The sequence below is a fragment of the Pollicipes pollicipes genome, unplaced genomic scaffold, assembly GCF_011947565.3.
Source record: "Pollicipes pollicipes isolate AB1234 unplaced genomic scaffold, Ppol_2.1 Scaffold_6686;HRSCAF=7923_pilon_pilon_pilon, whole genome shotgun sequence".
Taxonomy (NCBI): domain Eukaryota; kingdom Metazoa; phylum Arthropoda; class Thecostraca; order Pollicipedomorpha; family Pollicipedidae; genus Pollicipes; species Pollicipes pollicipes.
Window position 1 is genome coordinate 8,446,003 of NW_023596921.1, and position 27,715 is coordinate 8,473,717.

Here is a 27,715-nt window from a genome sequence, read left to right on the forward strand (position 1 = left end):
TGACCTGACTTCAGCAACCTTTCTGTGCCGTTTGAAGGTCCGTTTATGCCGTTTGAAGGTTATGCTGTCGTAGGGCGCGATGCGAATTCTGCAATGGCTGCTGTTGCAACATCCAGAACCCACTGCTGAAACAGATAAGTGCTCAATGTGCTTTTAGTTGGTACGGAAGAGCGGCGGTGACCGCGGTTACCCCGCGCGCCCGCGCTGTCCAAAAGAGGAGGTGTGCGCTCGCTCCCCTCCGCCTCGGTGTGGGGTCGCGTCCCAGTGACATCACGCCACTGACAGCCGAGCTGGCCACTCGGCCGCAGAATGCCGGCTATGCTGGCGGCGTGAAGCGGGCGTCAGGGGTCGGCGTGCCGTCCCTGGCACCGCTCCGAAGCGCCGCTGTTGGCATCCGCTGTATGCTGCGTCACCCGCGGAACGGGGGAACTCCGCTCCCGTGCGCCGCTCCGGTCATTTGGGCCCCGGCCTCACATCACCGCACGAATATAGTGCTGAAGGCGAGAAGATGAAGATGTTTGAAGATGTTTGACGCTTCTGTACATCACCCCCCGCACTTTTCCGTAGTGTCGTCACCTGGTCCCCTCTATGGCCCAGGCATTCTATGCATTTCCGTGATAGATATCCATCTTTCTTCACTGCTAACGAAGGTGAGCCTATATTAAGTTCGTGATAACTCGCAATTTGAGTTCAATTACCCAAACCCCAGCGTGCACACTGCAGCGCACCCTCTAACCAGGCCCGTCACGACTGCCTTGTTAGGCAAAGCACGCCCTAAGCGCTGGACCCTCCCCGGCCGGTCGTGTGGACGCCTAATTTCTCCCTATCAGCACCCCAGCCATTTCACTTACCCCTAGCGTGTATTTACGCGCGCAGCGTCACGCGACGCGTCCGGCCGGCCAGCTGGCCGCCGCCCGGGCCGGGCCTGACGCGGCCGCCGGTGCTGACGGCGGTGTCACGCGTGCGTGAGACACGCCTCGGCCGCGGCCTGAGCGTGCGGCGACGGGCGGCGTGGCGCTGCAGGGAACTGGCCGCGGCCATTAGCTAGTTAACCGCCGTGGGGTGCAGAGCGTGCAGGCTGTGACCGACGCAGCCGGCCGCGTGCGGGTGCCGACGAGCGTTCGAGATGGCTGGCCGATGCTGAAGGAACAACTAGCGTTATCGCTTGTGTGTTAGCGCTAGCGGTGCTTGTGAGAAGTGGCCGAGAGAGCAATTTTAATATATAATGCTTTGTCGGGGACTGAAGGTGCCCCGCAACAGAAAACGCAACCAGTGCTCATCGCAGACACCGCCCTGGCTTGGATACAAGCTGTTTCCTGGAAAGCCTGTGCAACTTCCGCACTTTATTAAAACTGGTGTACTGTCGGACCACGAGGCGTTCGTGGTGCTCCGGAGACCCCGGGGCGATGTTCTGGCGAATTGTGGCGTTGACATGTCCCCATAATGTTGCGGAGAAAACCAACGTTCGATACAGCTGGGTACAGAGGGACGGATAGATGGGTGTAGAGAGAGCGGGTGCTGGATATAACAACGATGAACGGAGTGCAATCCCACTTCGAACACTCAAGTCCCACGATATGATCAAACGTTTCGTGCGAAACGCGCAGTCGAGCTCATTCAGTATCAGCCCGACCTGAAAGTAACCAAGATTAAAATGCGATGGTCCCGTGGGTCAGCTGCATTGCTCTAAATTGCATGTCCAAAAGGGCAATTTCCTTCAGGGCATGCCACGCTGTGAGGAAAACGAAAATAAATGGCCGCAACAATGGAATCTGTTCCGACATTCTTCCGTGAAACACATCGCAATGAACAGTTTTTTTCGGTTTTCTAGCTTCATCTTTGGAGACAAGTCGGTTGGTATTTGTTCCCAGCTTTTTTGTTCGAATGTGTTGGAAAGGCTGTGAAACATGGAGGAAGCTATCAACAGTCAGGATCTGGAAGGCTTAGAAGACATGCATTTAAAATGTTTGTATCGATTGGTTAATTACGAACATATTTTTGGATAGTGTGTATATGTATATATGTAAGTACGCACAGTGCGTCGTGCATGCTCCAATTTAGTGTGCAGCACGCATTCGCATGCGTGTTTTCCTCTTTGGACTAGCGCACGGACGTTCGGCGGTCGCGACGGCTTCAGTTCCGCACCATAGACTGTGTTTTGCTCTGACCATTTATGCGTTAAAGGAGCTGCAGCTCAAGACTTACCCAGCGGCTCGGAGCAAAGATTCGCTTCGTCTTTGCCCGCGCCTCGCTTTAAACAGCGAAATCTCTTTGCCTCCTGTTTACTAAAAAAAACACTGTTGCAATGACCTGACAATGTTTTTCACTGCGATCACAATGTTTATCTGCAAATGAGGTACGCACCTGCTTGGGCATCGGCCTCTTAAAACGCTACACAGCATGCCAGTTTGATCAGCGGTCATTATCAGACCTTCGATAGCACGATACTATCAACAGCCTCCAAGTCACGAAACAATGGACGGAGAATGGCAGTGATTTTATCCTCGAGCCAGACTGGAAAATATCGATATTTTTATTATCAAGCAATTTACCTGGCTGGCCAGAAGCGGAAAGTTGGGAAGGAAGTCGTGCCACCGTGCGAACCACATCGATCAGTGTCTGTCAGCGTGGTCAGCCCGAAAATATCTGGCCCTCCTGCACGGCACTCCTACCGACCGCCGCGAGGCATGCGTCATGACCCGGCTGCACTCCGAGGTCGCGACTGCCGCGTATTGCCGGCATGATTCCACCGTCTGACCTGCCCTGCTCTCCATTCCCTCCCTGCTGACGCGTGCCTCGCTCCGTTGCAGCCGGGGGCAACACGAAGACAGTGCTGGCGGGCTCGAACCTGACGCTCTCGTGTCCGCGTCATTCGGAGGCGGTCGGCCGAGCGACGGTGACCTGGCGGTGTCGCGGCTGTGGCGGCGGCGGCGGCGGCGGCGGCGGCGGCCGGGGCGCGCAGGAGCCGCTGACGGTGGCCCGCTACGGCCCGGACGGCACCATCAGCCGCTCCGAGGAGCGCGCCCGGCTCGTGCTGCCCACGTTCCAGCTGCAGATCTACCCAGTCCGCGCCGCCGACGCCGGCGTCTATGAGTGCACCGTCAACGATGCGCCTGCCACGCAGGCCGTCACCGTGGTCGTCGAAGGTGAGTGGCGGCGGCGGCGTGACCTCCAGGTGTGGCAGCATGGGGGGGGGGGTATGAAATGTGTCCGAGCGGTCGGCGGCCTGAACATCATGAGGGAAAATAGCCTCAGCAGTTTTAGTCATTGAGGCGATGGCTTACCATCGCCACTTGTTTGTGGCAGGAAGCTAGGGTAAGGGTAATAAGAGGTAGTCCACCTTCGGAATCATGTACATCATGTGAAGACTGGTTACAGTGTCTCTATGGTGATGCGGACGTGTTAAGATGATCGCTGAAAAGGTGTTTGCCATTGCGGAACAACTAGACAGAATGACACTATGTCCCACGTGCCAAGGGTGTTGACACCAGCCGCCAGCCATAAATTGTGTTTGTTGGCGTATACATTGTTACATCTAAAGTGCATGGGAATAAATACCTATTGTGATATGTAAAAAGCGCAGGTTGTATTAATCTTGCGCAATACGTGATTCACCTCCACGGGTATAAAAATGCCGGCTATCTGCCCCTTGAGGCATCTCGTGGCGTAACCGGTCACGTATAATATTGACATATCTCCACGAGAGGAATTGCCATTGGCTAACATACATGCGAACCCCGGCTTGTGAACTTGATGTGCATACCCAGCAGGAAGCTGGGGCGCGCGGGCGGCGATTCCAAGGCAGGCTAAGCAGCAAATCAGTCTGATGGCTCTGAGCGGCAGCAACCTGAATATCACATTCATGTAGCCGAGCCCGGACGGCTACATCGGACGGTGCGGAGCAGGGCATGCCTGCATGTAAAGTGATGCTTAAGACCTGCACAGGGATGTCAGTTCTGAGGCTCGAGGGGGTCCAGATAAACAGTTTCCCTAGTGTAATGGGCTGAAACCGCGCACCGCCTATATCGCCGGATGCAACGCGCGGAGTGGTGTCTGCATGGCACGGCTTCCTCATGGTGCTGATTTCAGCAGAAGGGAGTTTGAGTTTGTCGTTTCACTCACCGAATGTTCGCCGCCAAGGCTTTGTTCCTGACAGCCCCTATACTATACAGCTGAGAAGGTCAAATAGGCGATTTTCACTTCGCATCGCGTCGATTCTATGCTCGCCTGCGCGGTGGGCGGGGAGGGGGGCATTGATGAGTCACGTTTTGCCCCGATTCCGTGAAAACCTGCGTCTGGAACGCTGCGGCGGGTGTCGTGGCACGCCTGCGCCCTCCGCTTGCGCCACGAGCTCACATCTGGTGGTATGCGCACTTGTGCGCCCTTGTGGCGTTACCGCACTGAGTGTGGGCGATTTTGCGGCCAAAAAAGGTGACTCGTCTCACCTAGGTGTGGTGCACCGCAGCTTATGGGCATTGCGTTTGTGTTCTAGTTGCAGCAACGAATCGAATCAGATAGGTCCCAGCCTCGGAGGCCGAGCGCTGAAAATACACCCAATACTACAAATACAAATAACTACATGACTTTACTGCTGCTGCCATGACTTTACTTAACTACATGACCTTACTCTGTCCCCGGCCTGACCTGCCCAGGATCCAGCTCACCGACAGAGGTACCGCCAGCGACAATGTAAACACGCATGGAGACTTGGCGCGATGACAGGGCGGAAAGGCCTCCCGACAGGCCGGAATGCACCGACGCGGAGGACCCGGAAGAGAACAGCCGACGGCCGACCCCCCTCCCCCCCCCCCCTCCTCCGCCCGCGTGGCGTGCATTCCTGGCGCCCGCCTGCGCCGCCGCTGCCGCCGCCGCCGCCGCCGCCGCCGCCGCCGCGCCGGTAATACACGGTCTCCGGCGCCGCCCGCCCGAGCCGTGTCAGGGGCGCACGGCGCCGTGGGGCGTCACGTGCCCGGGCGCCCCGGCGGCGGCGCAGGTGGCGCCTACACCTGTACAACCGCACCGAATGCGGGAAACACGCCGGCGCCGAATGCGGCATCTGGGCGCGGCTGTCGCTGGCGGCGGCCGGCCGGCGGAGGCGCGCGGGTTGGCTGCCGTGGCGCGTCCTCCACTCGCGCCCCGGCACGGAGCTGGTTGGTGGGGGTGAGGGGTGAGCCCGCGTGTGTATGGCTGGGAGATCACGAAGACTGGTCGCATGTCCGCGATCATATGTTCGACGCACATTCATGACAGCTTTCATGACCAGTTTACAGGTGTGTGTGTGTGCGGGAACCACGGCCACGCGCTTCTTTCGGTCCTTCGCGGCAAGATGTGTGCTCGCGTCGGTTTCGGAGAGACGTTCCGTCACCGACTATACGAGCCTTTTAGCAGGAATAGCGCCCGGCTGCCAGCCCTGGGATAAAGGCGTGCGCTGAAAGGTTATGCATGTGATCAATCACTGCGAATCCCTTGTAATCTCGCCTAATAGGGGCGACACGTGTGACTCGGGCGTCTGTGGGATAACAAGGCAGCATCGTGCTATTTCGGGAATTTTTGCGTCAGCAATAGCGAAGAGCATTCTTCTGTCGTTCCTGTTAGGGGCCGCTAATATGATCATCTCAGGACACAACTTCCCAAAAATGTTTGGAGACGGCTCCAACAGTAACTTTGAACTTTTCGATGTCCTTTTCACGCGTGGCTACAGGCCCAACGCCAAAATATTAAATTGTTGGGTTCTCAGGCTCCACAAAGCATGTCTCTGCTCATACCCAGCGAAATCTATACTTTTGTCTTTGTGGATAAAAATATGATGGCGTTGATTTGTGCACAGAAGCTGTGTTCTCTTCCAAGCACATAGGCCTAATGTAGCGCCTGCAGGTCCGCTTTGTTATGCTGCATATGGCGCCAAACGCATCTGTCACTTTTTGCCAGAGCCCCCGCTACAGTCTGAGTATCTGACATAAAAACGGCCAGGTCCGGGCGGGGCCATCTCCTCCGTTACGACATCGTAAAGCCATCGCACCAAATTTGGTTCAGCTCTCGGCTTGCGTCAAATCTCCTTTGGGATATATCCGAGTCGTTCGGCCACTGACAACGTCGCATAAACAGGATAGAAGTCGCACACGAAATTGTTGTCATTGGTTCGCTGCTGAAGAACGTAAAATGCTTCCCGCTGGCTTTGTTTAGCTTTAGTTAGTGGTTTTACGGTTCCGGTGCTAGCTGTGTAATGCACTGTTTTGCACATGTTGGATGGGTGTAATTTTCGCTTAAGTTACCCGCCTTTAGACAGCCGAGAGGTCGTGGTACGTTTTTCCTAAGCTAAATCAAAAACATGTCTCTGGCTGTGTTTTATCCCCGTAAGAAAAGCTATGTGCGTTTACTTCCAACGTTACAAATTGTGGGAAGTGCATTCAGTTGCATGATGCTTGTGGCACGAAGAAAGTTTGCGAGCAATTTAAAGCTGGATTGATGCGATCAAGGGCGTAGTTTCCCAAAATGAGTTCGCGGGGGCTAAACAGTGACAAAATGGCGAAATCTGCCCCAAAATGCACCAGCAAAATGGTTTCGTCGTGAATTTGGCCCGGTCTATTTTCAGGGCCCGAGGCCCATGTTGAAGGGGAGAGGGCGGGGGGAGGATAAAGCCATTTAACTCAATAAGAAGCCACACTCCTGATTTTGTGACCTTTTTATTTGTGTGACTTTTCTAATACTGAGCTCGGCTTCTTGGTGCATTGTGTGTCACTCGTATTTTCCCTGTTTCACACTGGGCGAGTCTTATTTTGCTGGATATTTGGAGAGTATAACTCTTCTTCCGTCGCCGTTGTCCGTTGATTAATTCGATTTGCGTCATCGGAGCTGTCCAGACGCCGGAACTTTTGTCATCACGTGACGGGTAGCACTCTTTCCAGAGGGTGACGGCCAAGTTTGCCACTTAGAGTGCGAAAGATACCTCGTCCATAACACTTCAGGGACGACAGCGCGATGCCAGATCTTGTCAATCACGGCTCGCTCCGCAGGCTCAGACTGCTGCAGTGCGTATCTCCTGATAATGGTCGCCTCTCACACATGCAGGTTGGCTCCGCGCTGACCGACGCGCGGCTCGCTTAAAGAAGCCGCGCAGCCTGACGAAACGACAAAGAAACACCGTGTAAAATGTTAACTGAGCCTCGCCCACAGTTCTTCTGGGGCCTTTGCACGACCAGCCGGAAGTTGCATACCATGACGTCCCATGGCCCGTATCGTCGCGGCATAACAGCGGTATGCGATCGAGTACACGGGTTAGCGGCTTAGGATGTGTTGAATGCTCCCATTTGTGACCGTGGGATATCGTCAAGCTCGTTAGTGCGGATCGATATCACGTCCGTCCTCGGTACAAACAATAAACGAAACGTCAAGATGTGTGCAGAGTGCCACTCAGAAGTGAACGGAGAGCATTATCCTTGATGTCGTGATTGGACCACACACTTGTGCATCCAGATTGGCGTCACATTCTAATTGCAGAACTATCCTCTCGAAATCATCCCTATTAGCTCACATTTTCAAGCTCAAATAGGGATTTTCACGGAGCCCTGCTATCGGACTGCCTGCTCATCACTACCAACACATACTATTTGCACGTCAAAATTGGATTTGGATCTGTCCACCTGTGGCAACTTGCGGCTTTATGGATAATTAGAGCTTTCGATGTGTTATTAAGACTTTTTTTGGCATTCATTATTCTCGTTGTTACGGCATTATTCAGTTCATTACGGACTAGTGAATTCCCACAGACCAACACTTCAGGGCAGGAGCTAAATTTCAATAGTGGCAATAGCGCCAAAGCCCAGCAATAGCGCAATGGGGCGTATTTGTTTGGGATTTGGAAAACATATGCTCTCTGGCTGACCACCACACAACGTGTCCTTATGGCAGCAGTTGAGCTTGAAGTAGGCCCGGCCTAGATGCGACCCAGCTTGAAGTGATGCTTGTGCTGGTGGCAGCTCTCGCCAACATTTTTGAGCCTAAGGTAAACATGTTAAAATGTCAATTCATGCTCCGAGCTAACCAAGTCCGCTGTTCATTATCATGCACAGTGATACTAGTCCCTTGCATTCATTTGTGATGACTGCTCTTCTCTTTTTCATGGTCATACGTTCGTGATTAATATCATGGTGATTATGTTTGCAAAGGACTTGAACGGGCTTTCAGTGTATTTATAAACTTGCACTTTCGATGCATTATGGTCCCATATTTTAGTGCAGTTGGACCAATGTAAATGAGCCCCCACCTTGCACATGCACTGCCTCGTGTCCTGTGACAGCAGTATCTGAGCTGCCTGTGTGGCACCAGCCTACCATAACTCACAATCACTGGCGGTGGTACGCACACTCACATGCCTCGCGCCCGCGGGGGGCGGCTGATAACCAAAGCCGAATGGCCGCCTGGAGACGGCTGCGCGCCGAACCAAAGGGCGCGCTCTCGGCGGGGCCCCCGGTGCGAGTGGTAAGAGGATTGCACCGGCGGCGGAGGACCTTCGGTGCACGCGCCCGCCTGTCCGCAGTATTAATGGCCGCTGGACCGGCCGGCGGTGTCCGCGGATAAGCCTCCGGTTAGGGCCCGCGCGTCTGCGAGGCTGAGTCGGGAGGATCTTGACTCTGAGTCGCGCATCGGCCGCGGGCTGGCAGAGCCGGCAGACCTTGACTGAGCCTTGCGTGGGCGGTGGGCTGGCAGAGTCGGGTTAACCTTGACTCTGAGTCGTGCATCGGTCGCGGGCTGGCCGAGTCGGGTTAACCTTGACTCTGAGTCGCGCATCGGCCGCGGGCTGGCCGAGTCGGGTTAACCTTGACTCGTGAGTCGCGCATCGGCGGCTGGCTGGCCGGATGGGGCTGACCTCGCGGCCGAGCCGGGGGACACCTGCGGCCGAATCATACCGCCCGAGCTGGACATTGTGTCACATGTCCATTCACGATGTCCTACCAGCAGCTCGGCGGGCGGGCGCCTCGGCCCTGCGACGGTGCGTTCCGCGCGGCAGCGGGCCGGCAGACGTGCCGCCTCTCGCGGCCAGTCCAGCCGTGCACGCAGTGCGGGTCCAGGCCGTGTCGACGCGCGCTTCCCTGCATGCCGCCCGCCCCGGTGACTGATACCGTATCCTGGCGCCCTGCCGCAGACGTGCCGCCGGCGCCGCAGCGGCCCCTCGTGGTGGGGTTCACCTCGCGCTCGGCGGAGCTCTCCTGGGCGCCCCGCTACTCGGAGACGGACACGCCGCCGCTCAGCTATGTCCTGCAGAAGAGGTACGTCAGGCCGGAGAAGGTCAGACGGTGATGTGTCCAAATAGACGGATAAGTGTACCAAAGACACTGATGCTGCCCAATTCGGTACGTCACGTCTTGAGACGATCGCATAGTGTTGCAACTTGTTATCAGTTTCATTGCATTTATTTTACCGTGCTGCTTACAATGCATGTGTGATGCATGTTTACCATACACAATAGGCCTCTGCATAGTACAATAATATATGGCTATTCCATCTCGCGTATATGGCCGTGCTGCTTACGAAGCACGTCTGAAGATGACGTAATAATCTGCAAGTTGACGTCGTACATCCATCATACCTGAAATCTTTGATGGTTAGAGCCTAAGCCAGCTCGGCAAACCATTGTCTGTGCTTCAGAACCATACGATTAGATCGCGAGCCCCGGTTTTACGGATGTTACGTGCGTTTTTTCAGGGTATTTGATCCGCTGGGTCCTTGGGACCAGACGCATGAGCTGGAGATTCCAGCCATCACCACCATGTTCAACGTCACCGACCTGCTGCCGTTCACCGCCTACAGCTTCCGAGTGTTCTCCGTCAACAGGGTGGGCAGGAGCGAGCCCAGCGAGCCCTCATACCCCATGGTCACGCACCGAGAACGTGAGTGACCGCTCCACCAGCAGCCGGTGATTGTCGTATTAGCTAGTGTCGCGAATGCTGACGGAAGCTTCTGAGAATGCCGACGTCCAAGACATCCGAACGCTGGACTGAAATGTCACAGAAACGTTTGGAACATAACGCTCGGTTGCTATTTGGCAATGAATAGATAAACCTGTCTTTTTATGAGAAAACTGATTTTTATCAGAATCAAACTATTCAACTCTTCGACAGGTAAGGCCCCAAAAATGCTAACACCGCGATTGCCTCAGCACAAATCGCCTCAGCACCTGCTCGAGATTCGACACTGCTTTCTGCATATCTCTAATAACATGAACTATACCTTACATGCCAGAACCTAACCTCATCAGACCGTCCAATTTACTTTGAAGCAAAGTAAGCCGATGCATGAAAGGCCCCAGATAACCAGTGATCACTGCAGCTCATCGCTTTCCTCCAGGGGTTCGTGTTCTATTTCAAAACCCGCTCCCACCGCCATTCCGACAGATCCCAGTGGCAAGCCCACGGTCATCCAGACCCTGAGCCCGGGGCCCGACGCCATAGAGGTGGTCTGGAGGCCGCCCGATGCCTCCACCATGAACGGCGAGTTCATCGGTCACGTGATCTCGTACCGACCACGTGACCGGCCGACTGCCGAATGGAGCAAGATCGACCTGTCGGGCAACGCTAACGAAACGACGGTCAGTGCGAGCTGCCGCTGGCGGCGGTCCGCACTGTGCTGCGGCGGCCTCTCGCTGCTGCCAGTGCCGACGTGGCTGCTTTCTATTCATCGAACACGTAGTCGAGCTCGACCAGACATCGAGACGCCCCAGAGACCGATGTTCACTGGGATGTGAAGTTACGTGTGATTCGAAATTCGTCGCTGCCGGGTCCATGTTTATCGCCGAAATTCAGGCCGACGCGAGCTCAAATTTGTATGACAAGCATAACTTATCGATCCCGCCTGCTTCAACCGGCGACGTTGGCATCTGTTCTCACAACGTCTCTGGGATCCATGTTTGGAACGCACCCTGCGCAAAACGTCACTTCGCTGGCACGGACTCGGCCGGGCATTTGCCACCAGCATGAGGCCTTTGGCTTCCTGTCACTCGCTAACGTACCTCCCCACCGCCCGCAGAGTTACGTAATCGAAGGCCTGACGCCGTACACAGAGTATCTGATCCGAATCCGGGTGAAGAACATGGTCGGACTCGGACCTTACACGGTCGTCCGAGAGACAACGGAGGAAGGCGGTAAGAAGGCAGGAGCGCACTTAGGCTGAAACCGTATCGCGCTTCAGCAACGTGGCATTTGTTTTGTAAGCTGTGCATGTCAATGTTCAGGATGGTTGTGCTAATTGGAATTGGTCGCTGGCATTTTTGTGACGTTCATTTGTGTGTTTACGGATGTAGTCATTCCATTTATAGTCACGTTGTATTTGCGCCATAACGGCGCTGACGTACCTCCGCCTGGATCCCAGCTAAGTTGTCCTGGCCGTGTCCGATGCAGCCTAGACTAGCGGGCGGCAGAGCCCGCGTGTTCGGCCGCCCGCGCCGCGTGCCCAGTGTGAGACGTCGTTCCCTTGCGGCGTGGCAGTGCCGGGCCGGCCGGGGCAGCTGCGTCACCTCCTCGTCGGCGACACCTGGGCGCTGCTCTCCTGGCGACAGCCGGCCCGTCCCAACGGCGTCATCGTCGGCTACTACCTCTACTTCGAGTTCGACCGCGCCAACCGCAGCATCACCGACAACAGGATCATCCGTCAGGCGCTCCCCGACATGACGTACAATCTGACGGACTAGGTAAGTCGCCTGTGGCGGGGCTAGGTCAGTCGCTTGTGACGGGGCTTAGGTCAGCCGCCTGTGGCGGGCTAGGTCAGTCGCTTGTGACGGGGCTAGGTCAGTGGTTCGCCGTGTCCGCCTGTGTTTCGCCTGTGACGGTTCGCCGTATCCGCCGCTGGTGCTCGGCGACAGTTTCTGAGGCCAGGCCCATGATCAGTGGCTGCTCCAATTTAGCGGCTATGGTGGAGAGTTCGGCGCGCTCGCGGCTGATGGGCTGTATATGAGTCATGAGCCTGAATTTGCAGTTAGCTTGTTCTGTTCAGGCCGCTAGGAGTATTCGTCAGACTGGAACCCTAGCGCTAGCATGTGATGTTGATTATCAAATGCATTTCAAACTCGTAAGTGTATGATAGGAGGGAAGCAGCGCAAATCCGATATTTGTGTTATCTTTTTTAAATCATGATTTCGTGATAAAATCATCAAAATGGTAAACCTGGATATTGTTTGCCTCCATCTCCAATTAAAAGCCATCATTGTGTGAAACCTTAAAACCAGATGGGCCTCTTGTATAATGCATAGGTCTCTAGATCTTACCCCAGTTGCACCAGCTAAGACGGAGCATTTCCTCGTCATCATGCACTTGGAGGGATCTGTTCCACTAGAAAATTCATTTCGGTCGCAATGTATTATTATACGTCAAACGCGGAGTGAATAGACACTCATATTACCCTGCAGCAGCGTGCAAGCTCAAATTAGTAAGGCTCCATTGGATACCACAGCTCCGCACACCCAGCACACGATGTGGCTCGCCGGCTCCACATCTTCCCGCACAGCTCCGCACACCCAGCACACGGTGTGGCTCACCGGCTCCACATCTTCCTCCACAGCTCCGCACACCCAGCACACGGTGTGGCTCGCCGGCTCCACATCTTCCCGCACAGCTCTGCACACTGAGCACGCGGTGTGGCTCGCCGGCTCCACATCTTCCCGCACAGCTCCGCACACCCAGCACACGGTGTCGCTCACCGGCTCCACATCTTCCTCCACAGCTCCGTACACCCAGCACACGGTGTGGCTCGCCGGCTCCACATCTTCCTCCACAGCTCCGTACACCCAGCACACGGTGTCGCTCACCGGCTCCACATCTTCCTCCACAGCTCCGTACACCCAGCACACGGTGTCGCTCACCGGCTCCACATCTTCCTCCACAGCTCCGTACACCCAGCACACGGTGTCGCTCACCGGCTCCACATCTTCCTCCACAGCTCCGTACACCCAGCACACGGTGTCGCTCACCGGCTCCACATCTTCCTCCACAGCTCCGTACACCCAGCACACGGTGTCGCTCACCGGCTCCACATCTTCCTCCACAGCTCCGTACACCCAGCACACGGTGTCGCTCACCGGCTCCACATCTTCCTCCACAGCTCCGTACACCCAGCACACGGTGTCGCTCACCGGCTCCACATCTTCCTCCACAGCTCCGTACACCCAGCACACGGTGTCGCTCACCGGCTCCACATCTTCCTCCACAGCTCCGTACACCCGGTACACGGTGTGGCTGCACGCCAAGACCGGGAAGCATGAGGGCGAGCGCTCGGAGCGGCTGACGTTCCGCACGGACGTGGGCGGCCCGGGCGCGCCGGTCATCACCAACGCCTCGTGCCAGGCGGACACCTCAGTCTTCCTGCAGTGGCGCCGGCCGCAGCAGGTGCACGGCTCCATCGACTTCTACCACGTCATGTACCGCAGCGAGTACGACAACGAGTTCCAGGAGGCCACCATTCCCACCTCGTTTAGCATCGAACAGGAGAAGGTGGGTGGCAGACACGGCGCCGTGACACGCGAGAGAGGCGCGCCACCTATCGGGAGCTGACGGCAGCGAACTCGTTCACCAAACAATGCCTCAGCTACACAAACTTCCTGATTGCTTTCCTGCTTAGCCTGATTCTCTTCATCTCACTAACATTTGCCGTTTAGATATGTATGAAGCGAGGCGTGACAATATCTGCCGCCAAGTTGACTGTGTTCGAGGCGCAAAGCGGTGCCAAGTTGTTTTGCAGCTGCGCACCTTATTTCGCCACGTTTGTGCCGAAGTCCAAAGAAACTTCCGCTGCCCGCAGGTCCTGCTCGCCAATCTGACGGCCAACACCATGTACGAGGTGCGCGTACGTGGTGTTACCAAGTCGCGCTTCAACGCCAGTACGCTGTACGTCGGCCGCAGCTCTGAGCCGCGCAAGGTGCTGCTGCAGCCGGACTGCGAGCGCGTGCAGTATCTGCGCCGCCAGCGCGAGCGGCCCGCCGCCTGGGAGCTCGGCTCCGGCATGGTGGCCGGCGTGGTGTGCGCCGTGCTGGCGCTGCTGCTGGCCGTGCTGGCGCTACTCGTCTGGAGGTCAGTGGCGCTGCAGAGACAGCTGCGCTGGGCGGTCTGTGGGTCAGGAGAGCAGGTGCTGTTGTATCTGGGAACGGGCACCCTGGTGTTTAGGAGCTGATCGATATAATTTGGATGGGCAATTCTGGAGATGAGCACCCAAACCTCTATCTTATGCTGGTATGAGCGGCATAAGGCATTGCGGGATTTTTTGACTAGGCATAGTGAATCAATGTAAGAACCAAGGTGAAAAACAGCAGAGGACGCGGAACACAGCGCTAGGAGTGGCAGTGTAGGATGAGCAAGCCTGAGAATAACTGTTTTATGATGCTATGATGCAACGAGAATAGAGAGCAGCATAGGCAGATTTTTACGTGCTTTTGGAGAATTTTCAGCAATCATATTTTACGTATTAGTGTTCAGGGGCGGTGCTACAGATTTTGAGTTGGAGCAGGATTTTCCAGGGGCCTCCTGGATCAAATCGGGCCTCCTGACAGGGGTGCCTCCTGCGCAGTGTGGTATTCGATGGAGGCTATTCTATAGACTTACTTCCAAGGACATTTGCCCCGCTATTGAACCGTTTCTTGTATCATCTCCGAGTGAATAGGCGTGGGCGGCTACAAAGTCACGAATGGAGGCTTTCTTGGCATCCAGGAAAGGGCCCCGCTAGCCCAAAGCAGGATTTCCTGTTCCAGTGCACGGCCTCCCAATATTTAGAGGGACTCCTAACACGGAGCAGGATGTTTCCGAATCACGAAGGGGTCTCCCAATCCGACCAACGAGCATCGCTATCTCACAGCAAGGCATTCCAGTCTGGAACCAATACCATTTGATGCATGAAACGGGTCTGATGTTCCAGAGTGGGCCTCCTGAATGTACAGGGTGCCTCCTTACCCAGAACAGAGGCCGCGTAGCTTGTAACGGGGTCTCCCGAGGCAGCAAATGAGCCCCTTAACGTGACATTGGGCTCTGATCTATAGCATTGACAGGAAACGGGTATCTTGATGTAGCAAAGGCTCTTCTGAACCTATTTATCATTCTCTAGCTCAGTTATGGGGGTCTCCTTTATCTAAACTTTCGCACTCTACGGGTAGCTTCAATGCTTTTAGGTTGAGAAAATGAGGTCTCCGAAAAATGGGGGAGGGGGTGGAGAAATATACCCTGGGAGGCCAACTTCCCTTTCTGCCCCCCCCCCCCTCGCCCAAGTTGCGCCCCCGCTGTTGGTGATATAAATGTGTAATATTAGTAGTGTTATTTTCATAAAAGAAAAGGCATCTGACAAAAGATAATTTAGCTTTAAGGACGCGTCAACTGCGGCGATTATTCGCGCCCTGACCAGGCATGACATCATCCATGCACGATGTACATGCGGAACTTACTATATGTGCGGAAGCATGATATCCAGTCTTGTAAATCCGCTGTCTTGGGCACCCAGCGGTCTTGTTCTGAATATGTCCGAATAGTTGATTGGTTATATATATATATATATATATATATATATATATATATATATATATAATATATATGTGTGTTGTGTGTTGTGTGTGTGTGTGTGTGTGTGTGTGTGTGTGTGTGTGTGTATGTGTGTGTGTGTGTGTGTGTGTGTGTGTGTGTGTGTGTGTGTGTGTGTGTGTGTGTGTGTGTGTGTGTGTGTGTGTGTGTGTGTGTGTGTGTGTGTGTGTGTGTGTGGTGTGTGTGTGTGTGTGTGTGTGGTGTGTGTGTGTGTGTGGTGTGGTGTGTGTGGTGTGTGTGTGTGCTTGCGTGTGTGCGTGTGTGATGCCTAACCACTGACTAGGAACCAAACATCATCTTGAGATAGTATTTGGTGCTTTACGGCGTAGCCGCAGGCATCTGCCCTTAGCTTCGAACTTCCAAAGGTATGAGGTGGTCTGGTAGTGGGATGAATAGCATACATCCTTCTCCGTCCATTTCGGGCAAAATCTCGGGGAAAGTAAATACTGAGGATGAGCTTGAAAACCTTTGCATTCTTGCAACCTACTTTGGCTCTGAGCTCAATTGGTTCTGCTATACGCCCTGGAAATTCTGATTTCGTGGGGCTGTTATTTTCATTCGGACGATACCCTGCGCCTATCTGACGGTTCGAATCTTTACCCAGCATGAATGCTAAATCTGGCGGCAAACGAATCAGGCCCTGCGCATCCGCCAATACCTGGCCGAGTGGCGGCATTCGACGGATAAATCTGCACATGAATGAGCCGCATTTGAATAATGTAATGGGTCCTGCATTTGCTGTTGGTGCGGAAAGAGCGGTGTCTGTCGGACCAGTGCGCCACTCGCACCGGATGCCGTGACGTCAGCGGAGCCTCGGCCGAGTCTGCTCCGCCAGTGTTGTGGCTTTGGTGGAGCCTCGGCCGAGTCTGCTCCGCCGGTGCTGTGATGTCTGTGGAGCCTCGGCTGAGTCTGCTCCGCCGGTGCTGTGACGTCAGTGGAGCCTCGGTCGTGTCTACTCTGCCGGTGCTGTGAGGTCGGTGGAGCCTCGGTCGTGTCTGCTCCGCCGGTGCTGTGACGTCGACGGAGCTTGGGCCGAGTCCGCTCCGCCGGTGCTGTGATGTCGGCGGAGCCTCGGCCAAGTCTGCTCCGCCGGTGCTGTGATGTCGGCGGAGCCTCGGCCGAGTCTGCTCCGCCGGTGCTGTGACGTCGGCGGAGCCTCGGCCGTGTCCGCTCCGCCGGTGCTGTGACGTCAGTGGAGCCTCGGCCGTGTCTGCTCCGCCGGTGCTGTGACGTCGGCGGAGCATCGGCCGGGTCTGCTCCGCCGGTGCTATGACGTCAGTGGAGCCTCGGCTGTGTCTGCTACGCCGGTGCTGTGACGTCGGCGGAATCTCGCCGGCCGTGTCTGCTCCGCCGGTGCTGTGACGTCGGCGGAGCCTCGGCCGAGCCTGCTCCGCCGGTGCTGTGACATTGGTGGAGCCTCGGCCGAGTCTGCTCCGCCGTGTGCTGTGACGTCGGCGGAGCCTCGGCCGAGTCTGCTCCGCCGGTGCTGTGACGTCGGCGGAGCCTCGGCCGAGTCTGCTCCGCCGGTGCTGTGACGTCGGCGGAGCCTCGGCTGAGTCTGCTCCGCCGGTGCTGTGACGTCGGCGGAGTCTGCCGGCCTGTCTGTTGCTCCGCCGGTGCTGTGACGTCGGCGGAGCCTCGGCCGAGTCTGCTCCGCCGGAGCTGTGACGTCAGTGGAGCCTCGGCCGTGTCTGCTCCGCCGGTGCTGTGACGTCGGCGGAGCCTCGGCCGAGTCTGCTCCGCCGGTGCTGTGACGTCAGTGGAGCCTCGGCCGTGTCTGCTCCGCCGGTGCTGTGACGTCGGCGGAGTCTCGGCCGTGTCCGCTCCGCCGGTGCTGTGACGTCAGTGGAGCCTCGGCCGTGTCTGCTCCGCCGGTGCTGTGACGTCGGCGGAGTCTCGGCCGTGTCTGCTCCGCCGGTGCCGTGACGCGTGATGTGAACGGTATCGGCGCATCGCTGGTGCTCGATTCTCGAACCAGGCAGCGTCGCTGATTTGTGTGACGGGCCGTGAAATCGTTGCTCTTATCACGTGACGGCATCTCTGTGACCTTTGATCTCCGTCGGCTCCAACTATCCCGACCATCAATTGCAGGCATGCATTCATATTCTGCATTCAATCATCATCCGACTCTTAAAAAGCTATTACTGTCGCTCGCATGCCAACTTCATCACTCAAGCGCGCTGGTGTTCAGATGAATACTTTTGAAGATGATCGCATTGATAACGACAAATCACCAGCTAAAGACCACAAACAACAGACAGCGGACCTATGTCGAATCCGTCATTACCGCTCGGGTCCATCTCCACCTCGCAGGAAGTATTTCCAAGCGTCTTACAACTACCTGGATGACCCGCACAAGGCCATGTCGACGCTCTCCACCGACTGGGAGTCCGACTCTCCGGACGGGCCAGCGGGCGCCACCCCCGTCCACCTCTTCCCCAAGCACGTGACGCGTCTGCACGCCGACGGCGACATCGGCTTCAGCAAGGAGTACGAGGCGATCCAGGCCCAGACGCTGCTGGACGGCCACACGTCCGAGCTCAGCCAGCAGCCAGAAAACAAGCACAAGAACAGATACCTTAACATTGTAGCCTGTGAGTGAGCGCGCAGAGGTTTTCGGTAAACGCCCGTAGATGGGAGCTTCTGCCTCACTTTTTTTTGTTGTGACGCTGGAGATGTCATGTCCTGCCATGTCCTCCCGGTGCACGCAGGACATGACTGCCAGGATGCAAGGATGCGAAAGGCTAGTTATTCAATTGTGCTGTTCTTAAAATGTTATTAGGGAACGTTAGTCAGGCGCCTTTTGCAGTTACGGACTGTGCATATTAATTTACTGAATGTTCAAGACCAAAGGATAATTTTTTTACGATGACATCACCGATATCTTTCGTTCGCCCCAGACGACCACACGATGGTTCCTCTTCAACCGACGAGTCCCCAGAAGAAGGCGGACTACGTCAACGCCAACTTCATCGACGGCTACCATAAGCCGCGCGCCTACATCGGCACCCAGGGCCCACTGCCGGAGACGTTCGACTGCTTCTGGCGCATGGTCTGGGAGCAAGACGTGCACATCGTCGTCATGATTACCAACCTGATGGAGCGAGGACGGGTAAGCCTGCCTGTCGGCTGCTGGCCAAGCATGAGCTCGTCACCAGCCCATGCTGTCGGAGCTCCTATCACATCGGCAGGCTAGCTTCATTGACACCGAATAGCCCGCTCGAAGTTCGCGCGGTAAAAACTTAAGTGCTTGTTGATTGTCACGACGAATGGCGACCGCTTTCACCGTACACAGGATGCAAAAACGTCTCGCATTGGAATTCGGACAACCACTCACGCCTCGTCAGACAGGTGCGCCCCGCACGTGGTCGCCAGCGGTGGCGCGCCAGGCCTGGTCCCCTTCACGCATGCGGCGTCAGGTCACGACCCGTCAGGTGACGCAAGTCGTCATCAAGGGGGGAGGGGGGTATACCCTCTGTACTTGCAGGTCAGACCAGTGGCCGATCAACCAATCGCGGCGTGCCGTGGAATGGCCGGTCAAACCACGCATGCAGGGGCTTTAGTGTCGCATGGGTGCGCGCAAACCAGCAGTGGTGAATGGCATCTCGTCGACCTGGGCGTCCTATTTTTATCTAAGACGTGAGTGCTTCTTTTCAGATAAGATGCACTGTTTATTCGATTAATGGGTTTCAGAAGTTTTAAAGACCTTTATGTTGTTATTTTCGTGCGTCATTACCCTAATACTGATCGTGAAATATTGGGGTGGGACCGGGAGTCGGCATGCTCCAAAAGTCTACCGCTACCAAAAACGATATCTCTGTTTCCTTGCAGAAAAAGTGTGACCTCTACTGGCCCCAAGAAGGCAAGGAAGCCTACGGCGACATTCAGGTCACCGCGCTGGGTCAGAATGTCATGGCCACATACACCATCAGGAAATTCCGCATACGGCATCTGCAGGTTAGTACCCCGAACATGAACTGCTCGTCGTGGAAAACTAAAATGAATCGCTGACAGCACTGCAGAGCGTACTCGTGCATAACGCCAGACATCGTATTCAGTCTCAAACGACCGTATTAGTTAAGCACATGGAATTCCGGTTGTCTGTACCAATGCTCTCGAGACCCAGGCTCCTGACCCCGAGTGGCACTCATATCAGCCGGGGTCCGTCATCCGGCTTGTCGGATACCTCCCGGTACACAGCTGTAAATTACTGTGCAGCTTGCAGAGGGTCAGAGATCCCGTATCATCCGGCGGTCGTCTGTTGTTTCAATGTACGCCGTGTGCCGTGGGTACGTGTCGTATGTCGTTTTGGATTCAGACCGCTTCTCCTCTCGCCATGCCAAGGGGAAGACACATGTTCTCGCCGCATTGATACGTTTGCACATGCATGGATCCGTGACCGAATCGAGCTGGTCTCCGTTGTGGAAGTCAACCAGCTGGGTTATTTACAGCAATTGGGAAACATTTGACATTCAGCTGCCTTGCATAAAGTATGGCAGTTCGATGCCACCGACAAGACGGAAGAAATAGAGCTAAAACTGCTCGGATTTAGAGGCTGCAGCTTAGCTAAACATATCCCGCTGCCGAAAAACCGTTGCCGGCCCAGGATCATATTGACAGCAATGACTCGTATGTTGTCTCTTGTTGTCGGTCTCCTTCCGCGTGTAATTCGCGCAGCGGCCTCTCACCGACCGTCTGGTTCTGTGCAGCTGGACAAGAAGCGTAGCCGCGGCGCCACGGAGCGCGTCATCTACCAGTACCACTACACGAGCTGGCCGGACCACGGCATCCCGCAGAGCCCGCTGCCGATCCTCAGCTTCGTCAGGAAATCGGCCGCCGCCAATCCGGAGGGGGCCGGCCCGATCGTGGTGCACTGCAGGTCAGCGGGAGGTCCGGTGTACGGCCTCTTGTTATGGACTTCTTATGTATATGTCTGTGTGTGTGTGTGTGTGTGTGTGTGTGTGTGTGTGTGTGTGTGTGTGTGTGCATCTCTCTCTCTGCTCTCTCTCTCTCTCTCTCTCTCTCTCTCTCTCTCTTCTCTCCTCCTCTCTCTCTCTCTCTCTCTCTCTCTCTCTCTACTCTCTATACTCTCTCTCCTTCTCCTCTCTCTCTATCTCTTCTCTCTCTCTCTCTCTCTCTCTTTCTCTCTCTCTCTCTCTCTCTTCTCTCTCTCCTCTGCCTCTCCCGTCCACTCTTCCTCTTCCTATTTGCCTTACTTGTCTTACTTTCCTCTTTCCTTACAAGCAGAGTTTAATGAAAGGACTAAACGTTCATTACATCACCCTCTTGGGTGCGTTGGATCATAAAAGAGAGATATGTTATGACTGTGTACACCTGCGCGCCCTAACACCCGGGCCTAATTGGCAGTTAATGTCCCGTACGCTGTTTTATAAAGGTAGTATTTCATCTGCCGTAAAGGCGACGTCTTAATTGTGCTTTGCGCACGCATATTTCATGCATTGCTTTAACGCACAGATGCGTACGTTGCGCCACGTTAGCTATGACCCAGGGACAGTCACCCTAAGACGGTCGGTCCCATGTGGCGGCAGCGCTGGCGTGGGTCGGACCGGTACCTACATCGTCCTGGACTCTATGATGCGGATGATCCGGGCGAAGGGCGAGCTGAACGTCTTCGGCTTCCTGAAGCACATCCGGACGCAGCGCAACTTCCTGGTGCAGACCGAAGAGCAGTACATCTTCCTGCACGACGCTCTGCTGGAGCTGGTGGAGAGCGGCGAGACGGACATCCACAGCACCTTCCTGCGCCGCTACCTGCACAACTTGCAGACCACTGAGCAGGACATCTACCCCTGGTACAACCTCGACAGGCAGTTCAAGGTGGGCAAGAGGTGAAGCTAGGTTCGCGGCTTGTTGATGCAGCTTCAAAGGAGTCATCATTGGTAATCACGCCTGGCCGCTGCATCACCGGCAGTGCAGTTCATGTATTGTACGTGTTGTGCACTTAAATATGTCCTTGCGATGCATCTGAAGCCATACGCTGTGGGTAGGTGCATTGAAGCTGTGTCGTGGGAGAAACTCGAAACATGGTGTAGACTATTTCTATGGGCAGCCCGATCGACGGCGCGCCTCTGAATGCCAGCTCATGTTTACATCACGACCAAGGTAATATCCGCACCGCCAACAAACCCCGACCGTGGCTTCAGCTGATCAACTACGACCAGCCGACCAACAAGAGCATCGCGTCGGCGCACCACCAGCTGAACGTGCCGAAGAACCGGCGTCCGGACCTGGTGTCGACCGAGGCGAGTCGAGTGCGGCTGAGTCCACGCTCCGGCGTCGAGTGCTCCGACTACATCAACGCCAGCTGGCTGCCCGGCTTCAGCAAGCTGGACGAGTTTGTGGTGACGCAGCACCCGCTGGCCGCCACCGTCACCGCCTTCTGGCAGATGGTGTGGGACCACAACGCGCAAACGATGTCCTCCTCAGTCCGGTTGATGATCAGGTCAGTGATACAGAATGGAGCCAGTGGCATGGTGGAGGGTCCCCGCAGTGCGAGATTGTTCGGACAGCTCGTTGCACCTTGGTGGGTATGCTCGGTAGTCACGGACAATGGCAGCAGTGAGTGTTGGCTGTCGCCGTGCTTAGTTTTTCTCGCGTCAGGGAAAGTTTTCATTCATAGGTGACTGGACCCCGGATGATGTTGTGTTGTCTCGACAGCGAGTTGTGAGGGTAGTGTTTTGCTGTTATGATGCCCACGTGTTGCGCCACTATAACCCTCCGGGACCTCGTGACGCCTCTGATCATCGTTGCAGGAGTACTGCATCTTTTGGCCGATGGAGCACGACGACATTGAAGCCGACCAGTTCCGGGTGCGCTTTATCGCCGAAGCGCAGAGCGGGCCGTACGTGCTGCGCGACTTCACGCTCCAGTCGCAAACGGTACGATCGAAGCGCTGGCTGCCGAATGGCATGGCCTCTTAGCGTCGCTGACGGTTCGATTTTCTGGCGTTGTGTGATCATATCGGCTGGCAGCTCGGGCGGTGGCACCGTCTCAAACATTTTCGTCAGAGGGCCGGCCCCGTTTTGAAACTCCGGCTCCATGGATGATGACGCTGGTGTTTCTGCCGGCAGGATGAGTACGAGCTGGCAGTGCGCATCATCCAGTGCTCCAGCTGGCCGGAGAATTGCAGCCCCATCGTGCGCGTATTCGACTTGATCCAGGTGGTGCAGCAGTGGCACCTGGAGTACCAGAACGGGCCGTGCCTGGTGGTGGACCGCTTCGGCGGCACCGAGGCCGCCCACCTTCTGCTGCCTGACCACGCTGATGAAGCAGCTCGAATACGAGTCGCACGCCGACGTGTACATGTACGCGCGTCTGTACCAGGCGCGGCGGCCGGGCGTGTGGCGCTCGCAGGACGACTTCCTCTTCCTGTACCGGGCCCGTCGAGGCGCTGGTGGCGGACGACGCGGACGCGCCGCCCGCCGCCGCCGCCGCCGGACGTGACGGACGTGCAGCGCCAGACGCTGAAGCCCATCCTGAAGAAGGCCGGCCAGCGGCAGCGGCCCGCCCTCCACCGCCACCGTCCGCATCCCGCCGGACGGCATGGAGAGCGTCGTCGTCGACGTGGGAGAGTACGTCACGTGAGGCCGGCGGCGCGACCGGTGACGTCGCGCCACGCCGCCCTCCGCCGCGCCGCTGGCGGGCCCCGGCCGACGCCGGGGAGCGGCGCACGTCTAGTCGGCGGCCGAGCGCCGGCGGCGGCTCGCCGCAGTGTCTCGCCGGCGCGCCGCGCGTCGCCGCGACGCCCGCCCCCTGTCGTCTGCGCTTACCCCGCGAGCCGCGCGCGTTCCGTGCATGTTTTGGCGGTTAGGCAGCGTTTGCTGGCGTCCAGAGCGGCCAGCGTCGTACCTGTCGATGCCAGAATGTCGTTGGTGAACTCGTGCTCTGGTGTATCGATTGCGCTCCAGCTTGATTTGCGACGGGTGTTCGTGGGTTTTTGTGACACTTTAAGTGCTATGTGCGTGTTTACGACATGAATGCCTCATGCCCATGTATTTGTCACTGCTCAAGAATCAGTTTGATTTCGTCGGACCACAGGACTACCTGAAAGCTTTGCTTTATGATGAGGGATCTTTGTGGACTCGTTGTCCGTGTAGGTTCAGCCGTTGTTGTTCATTGTAAGAATGTGCGTCGATTGATACTTGACTGACTGGTATGATCGCGCGGGCTGAAGCCAATTTGCTTTATTTTCTGCTCTGCCCGTGGCAGATTTTACACTGAGTGGGGAAGTATGTTCCTGTGATATTTTGGTTATTGTTTTTGATAAAATAAAGCTGATGTTTGATTAGGAATGCGTACTATCCGTTTGCTGGAATATAGGCCATTGTTGATGGAACGAACCGAGTTGCTCTTCCATTCAACATTATCTAGTGCGATGAACCATATGTGAGCTGAAATTGACGAATGTTCATTTTGAAACCGAATGGCAACATGGGTATTTGCCAGCGCAAAGATGAACCATGGAAATACGGAGGTTACTTACAAATGAATACACAGCACACGGAAAGCAAGGTGTCTCCTTCCCGGGCAACAAGCCCGTTTTTCGCCTCAGCTTGCATTTCCGGGCAGTTTGATAGACCTGTTTCAGACTGATGGGTATATATTCGTTTTCAGAAAAACGTAAAAGTATTAGCTTTTAAGATTTCTTAGCACATTTAGCCACTTGACCTAGCGATCAAAAATGGACCGCAAGGACAGTATATGATGTATCCGATGACATAAAGGGAAACTAAGACTTTCTGGGAATCCGAACGTCAATAAATCTACACTAGCCTAAGGAAGATGCAAATCAACAACATGATCCCACATCTGTCTGTGTCTGTGATCTCATGCTGTTTTATTACTCTAGCGCTTGCTGTCTGAGGCAGCTTCTGGTGCTCATTTCAAATTTATTGAAATCAGTAACAACATTATAGATCTTCCGTGAACTTTTTTTAAGGTCAGAATAGGTCACTGACCTAGAACGGCCAAGGTCAAACTTTTGTTTCTAGGAGCATATTGCGTAGCGTAATTTTAGTCGCTTATTCGAATGCAGAACTCAAAGCAGTCGTGTATGATTTTGGTCACCATGGCTTCCGGAAAGTCGAAACCGGTCACTGACTTAATGATCGTGTGACTATTGCTTAGAACAGGTTTCCACATTCTGTGGCACTTTGTATACACACTTGGAGTTAAACATTTTCTTTGGCCCGAAGGTCATGACTTGGGAACCTCAAATTTTCAACCAAATAGGCTCATTTACAGAACAACATATCTTGTAAATTTAGCGTCTCTACCTCTCTTAGTTCCTGAGATCTCAGCGGGGTCAAATTGAACCCCACATGAGCTAATGGTATCCAATCGGCCGCCCGGGCGCATGTTAACGCGGCCAGAACACTTCCTGATCTCAAGTCAAGGGGCGCTAGGGCGCTGATTTTTTGTCATCTGGCATTTTTTTTTTTCTGTGTGAACATGTTGGTGATAGGAAAATGAACTTAAGCCCGAACAGAGCTGACCTGTTAGGTGGTGACGATTTTGAGGTGAATAGCTAGAGCAAAGCTCAGAATAAAAGCTCAGCGGAAGAGAAAGAAAAGTTGGGCCGGAACTGATCGTCGCTCTGTCTGTTAGTCTACTAGTATTCAACAGCAAAAAGCAGGTGATATTTATGAGAGTCAAGTCATTTGATGTACTATCAAGCACGATGACCTATGTAGATGTGGTATTACAAAAACATTGAATCTGTTGGTGCTTGAATTGATTGAAACTCAATTCCTCTCGAGAAACTGAAACTCAATAAAAAGTTTGGCCGGTAATGACCTGCGCCGACCTACGGATTTCAAACTAGTCCTTTGAAATGCATAGGTCAGCACATGTGCTTGTGCTTGAAAGTGATCTGAGTATGTGTTGAAATGCCATAAAACATTCCGTGAAATGTCAGGTTCATGAAAAGGCGCCCCAATACGTGTTCGAATCCGAATGCGGGGTGTTGCCAACTTCATGGACATCTTTATGTCCAGAGGTCGCCCAGCATGTGTTTCACCTCAAATTTTTGTCAGCACCATTGCCCAGTTTTATCGTGCACCAGATGGCTTCTGCTTCGTTGAGAGTGTGTCGTAAGGGTTCCTAATTTTATCAGAGCGCGGCGATAAATTGCCAAAAGCCAATTCTTTGGTGACGGCCTATGGTGTGATAATGGCGCGAGGGAAATTTATTTTGCATTCAGGACGGCCGTGGGGCAAGTAACGACAGAGGTAAATCATTACACAGATGTGCGGTCGGCAGCCTCCGCCCCTGACCAGCATAGACAAGGCCGTATCGCACCGTCCCCACAGTGTCGGCCCGGTCCTCCTGTCGAATTTCGTGCCGCCGTGCTAGTCTCTGCTACACGCTGTCGTTAATGGTATTCTGCTAAACGCTGCCGCTTATGGTTATTGCTATAAGCTGCCGTTGATGGCATCTGCCTACACGCTGCCGCTGATGGTATCTGCTACACGCTGCCTCTAATGGTATCTGCTCACGCTGCCGCTGATGGTATCTGCTACACGCTGCCGCTAATGGTATCTGTTACACGCTGCCGCTGATTGTATCTGCTACACCGCTGCCGCTGATGGTATCTGCTACACGCTGCCTCTAATGGTATCTGCTACACGCTGCCGCTAATGATATCTGCTACACGCTGCCGCTGATGGCTATCTGCTACACGCTGCCGCTAATGGTATCTGCTACCACGCTGCCGCTAATGGTATCTGCTACACGCTGCCGCTAATTGTATCTGCTACACGCTGTCGCTAATGGTATCTGCTACACGCTGCCGCTAATGGTTTCTGCTACACGCTGCCGTTAATGGTATCTGCTACACGCTGCCGGCGATGGCATCTCCTATACGTTGCCGGCGATGGCATCTGCTACGCGCTCATTTACTGCGCACGGACAAAAGGCCAGTGCTGGCATTCTGACACCTACGCTGTGTTCATCCAACGACGCATGCAGGCCTATGACGAGTTAATCGGCGCAGTCGGATTTCCAGGTGCGGGAATTATCTCACTTTTCCGGGACACACAACGCCGTTGCGTGTAATTACCGACGAAAATGGTGTCGTGTATTGTTAACAACCGTTGGTGATTTAGGTGTCTGACCCAACAGTCTATAGATGACTGCCATGAGACAACGCGATTTAGCCATCAGGCCACCGAAGGCAAAGCAATGTTGGGTTATTTTACCGCTGCGAAACGAAACACAATGGAAGTTTCCGAAAGGACGACGAGATCAGTGGTGTGGAACGTTCAATTTGTTCGTTCAATATTGACCATCCTGTTAGGAGCGTCCGAGAACACACCAAATGCACAACTTAACCATCCCCTGCGCAGGCCGGGCTTGACACAATGAAACCTTTCGGTACGCGTCTGCCACTGCCGCACTCAAGGTGGATTAGATCCATCGCTGCAAAAAGGAATCCAATTTCACCCCGCCGGGACAGCGCTGTAGGCAGGGCCGACCCGCCGTCGCGACGCATCCGCACGCAGCAGGACCAAGGCCGCTGCCTCCTCGCAAGACCAGTAAGCTCGTCGTTTCATCGACAATCGATGAGCTCAATTCATGCGGATCAAACGGAGTGCTGCATTTTTCGCCAAGTTGGCCTCAAGACGGTCGCCTGGCGGCAGCCCCAGGCGGATCGCCACGCTATTTCGCCGCCGTCTTCAGAAGACAACCGCAGAAAAACAGGCCTCGTCGCTCACCTACAAACATCGCCGGAAAATCAATGACGGGACCTGTCAGCGTGGCTGTGCTGCGGACAAAACTTGGGACCGAGTTACAAAAACAGCAGCGCGGTCTGAACCGACATGACCGGCGCTTCGAGACAGCGTTTTGCTGCTGGCGCCAGCCTGCAGGCTTGAGTTGATCTCGGCGTCACTGACCAGCGTCCCGCTGCTGGCGCAGCCAGCAGGTTTGAGATGACCTCGGCGTCACTGACCAGCGTCCCGCTGCTGGCGCCAGCTTGCAGGCTTGAGATGACCTCGGCGTCACTGACCACCGTCCCGCTGCTGGCGCCAGCTTGCAGGCTTGAGATGACCTCGGCGTCACTGACCACCGTCCCGCTGCTGGCGCGAGCTTGCAGGCTTGAGATGACCTCGGCGTCACTGACCAGCGTCCCGCTGCTGGCGCAGCCAGCA

At 55.2% G+C, this 27,715-nt stretch overlaps 2 protein-coding genes across 2 annotated transcripts in view; both read left to right on the forward strand.

Moving 5' to 3' along the window:
• The window catches only part of LOC119107400 (receptor-type tyrosine-protein phosphatase F), a 36,434-nt gene extending 24,751 nt beyond the window's left edge, over positions 1-11,683 (forward strand). The window contains exons 2-7 of the mRNA XM_037230833.1: positions 2,811-3,146; positions 9,143-9,266; positions 9,703-9,887; positions 10,392-10,585; positions 11,023-11,137; positions 11,481-11,683. Of these exons, the coding sequence (XP_037086728.1) occupies positions 2,811-3,146; positions 9,143-9,266; positions 9,703-9,887; positions 10,392-10,585; positions 11,023-11,137; positions 11,481-11,683 (1,157 nt within the window). The remainder of the gene's footprint in view (positions 1-2,810; positions 3,147-9,142; positions 9,267-9,702; positions 9,888-10,391; positions 10,586-11,022; positions 11,138-11,480) is intronic.
• A 1,526-nt stretch (positions 11,684-13,209) lies between these two features.
• Positions 13,210-22,793, forward strand: LOC119107342 (tyrosine-protein phosphatase 99A-like). Its single transcript, XM_037230768.1, has 10 exons — positions 13,210-13,478; positions 13,786-14,054; positions 17,859-18,139; positions 18,446-18,657; positions 19,377-19,502; positions 20,255-20,424; positions 21,095-21,383; positions 21,710-22,008; positions 22,319-22,444; positions 22,637-22,793. Exons 1-10 carry the CDS (start codon positions 13,404-13,406, stop codon positions 22,719-22,721), a joined length of 1,932 nt encoding a protein of 643 aa, XP_037086663.1. The 5' UTR covers positions 13,210-13,403; the 3' UTR covers positions 22,722-22,793.
• Positions 22,794-27,715: the final 4,922 nt, after the last annotated feature.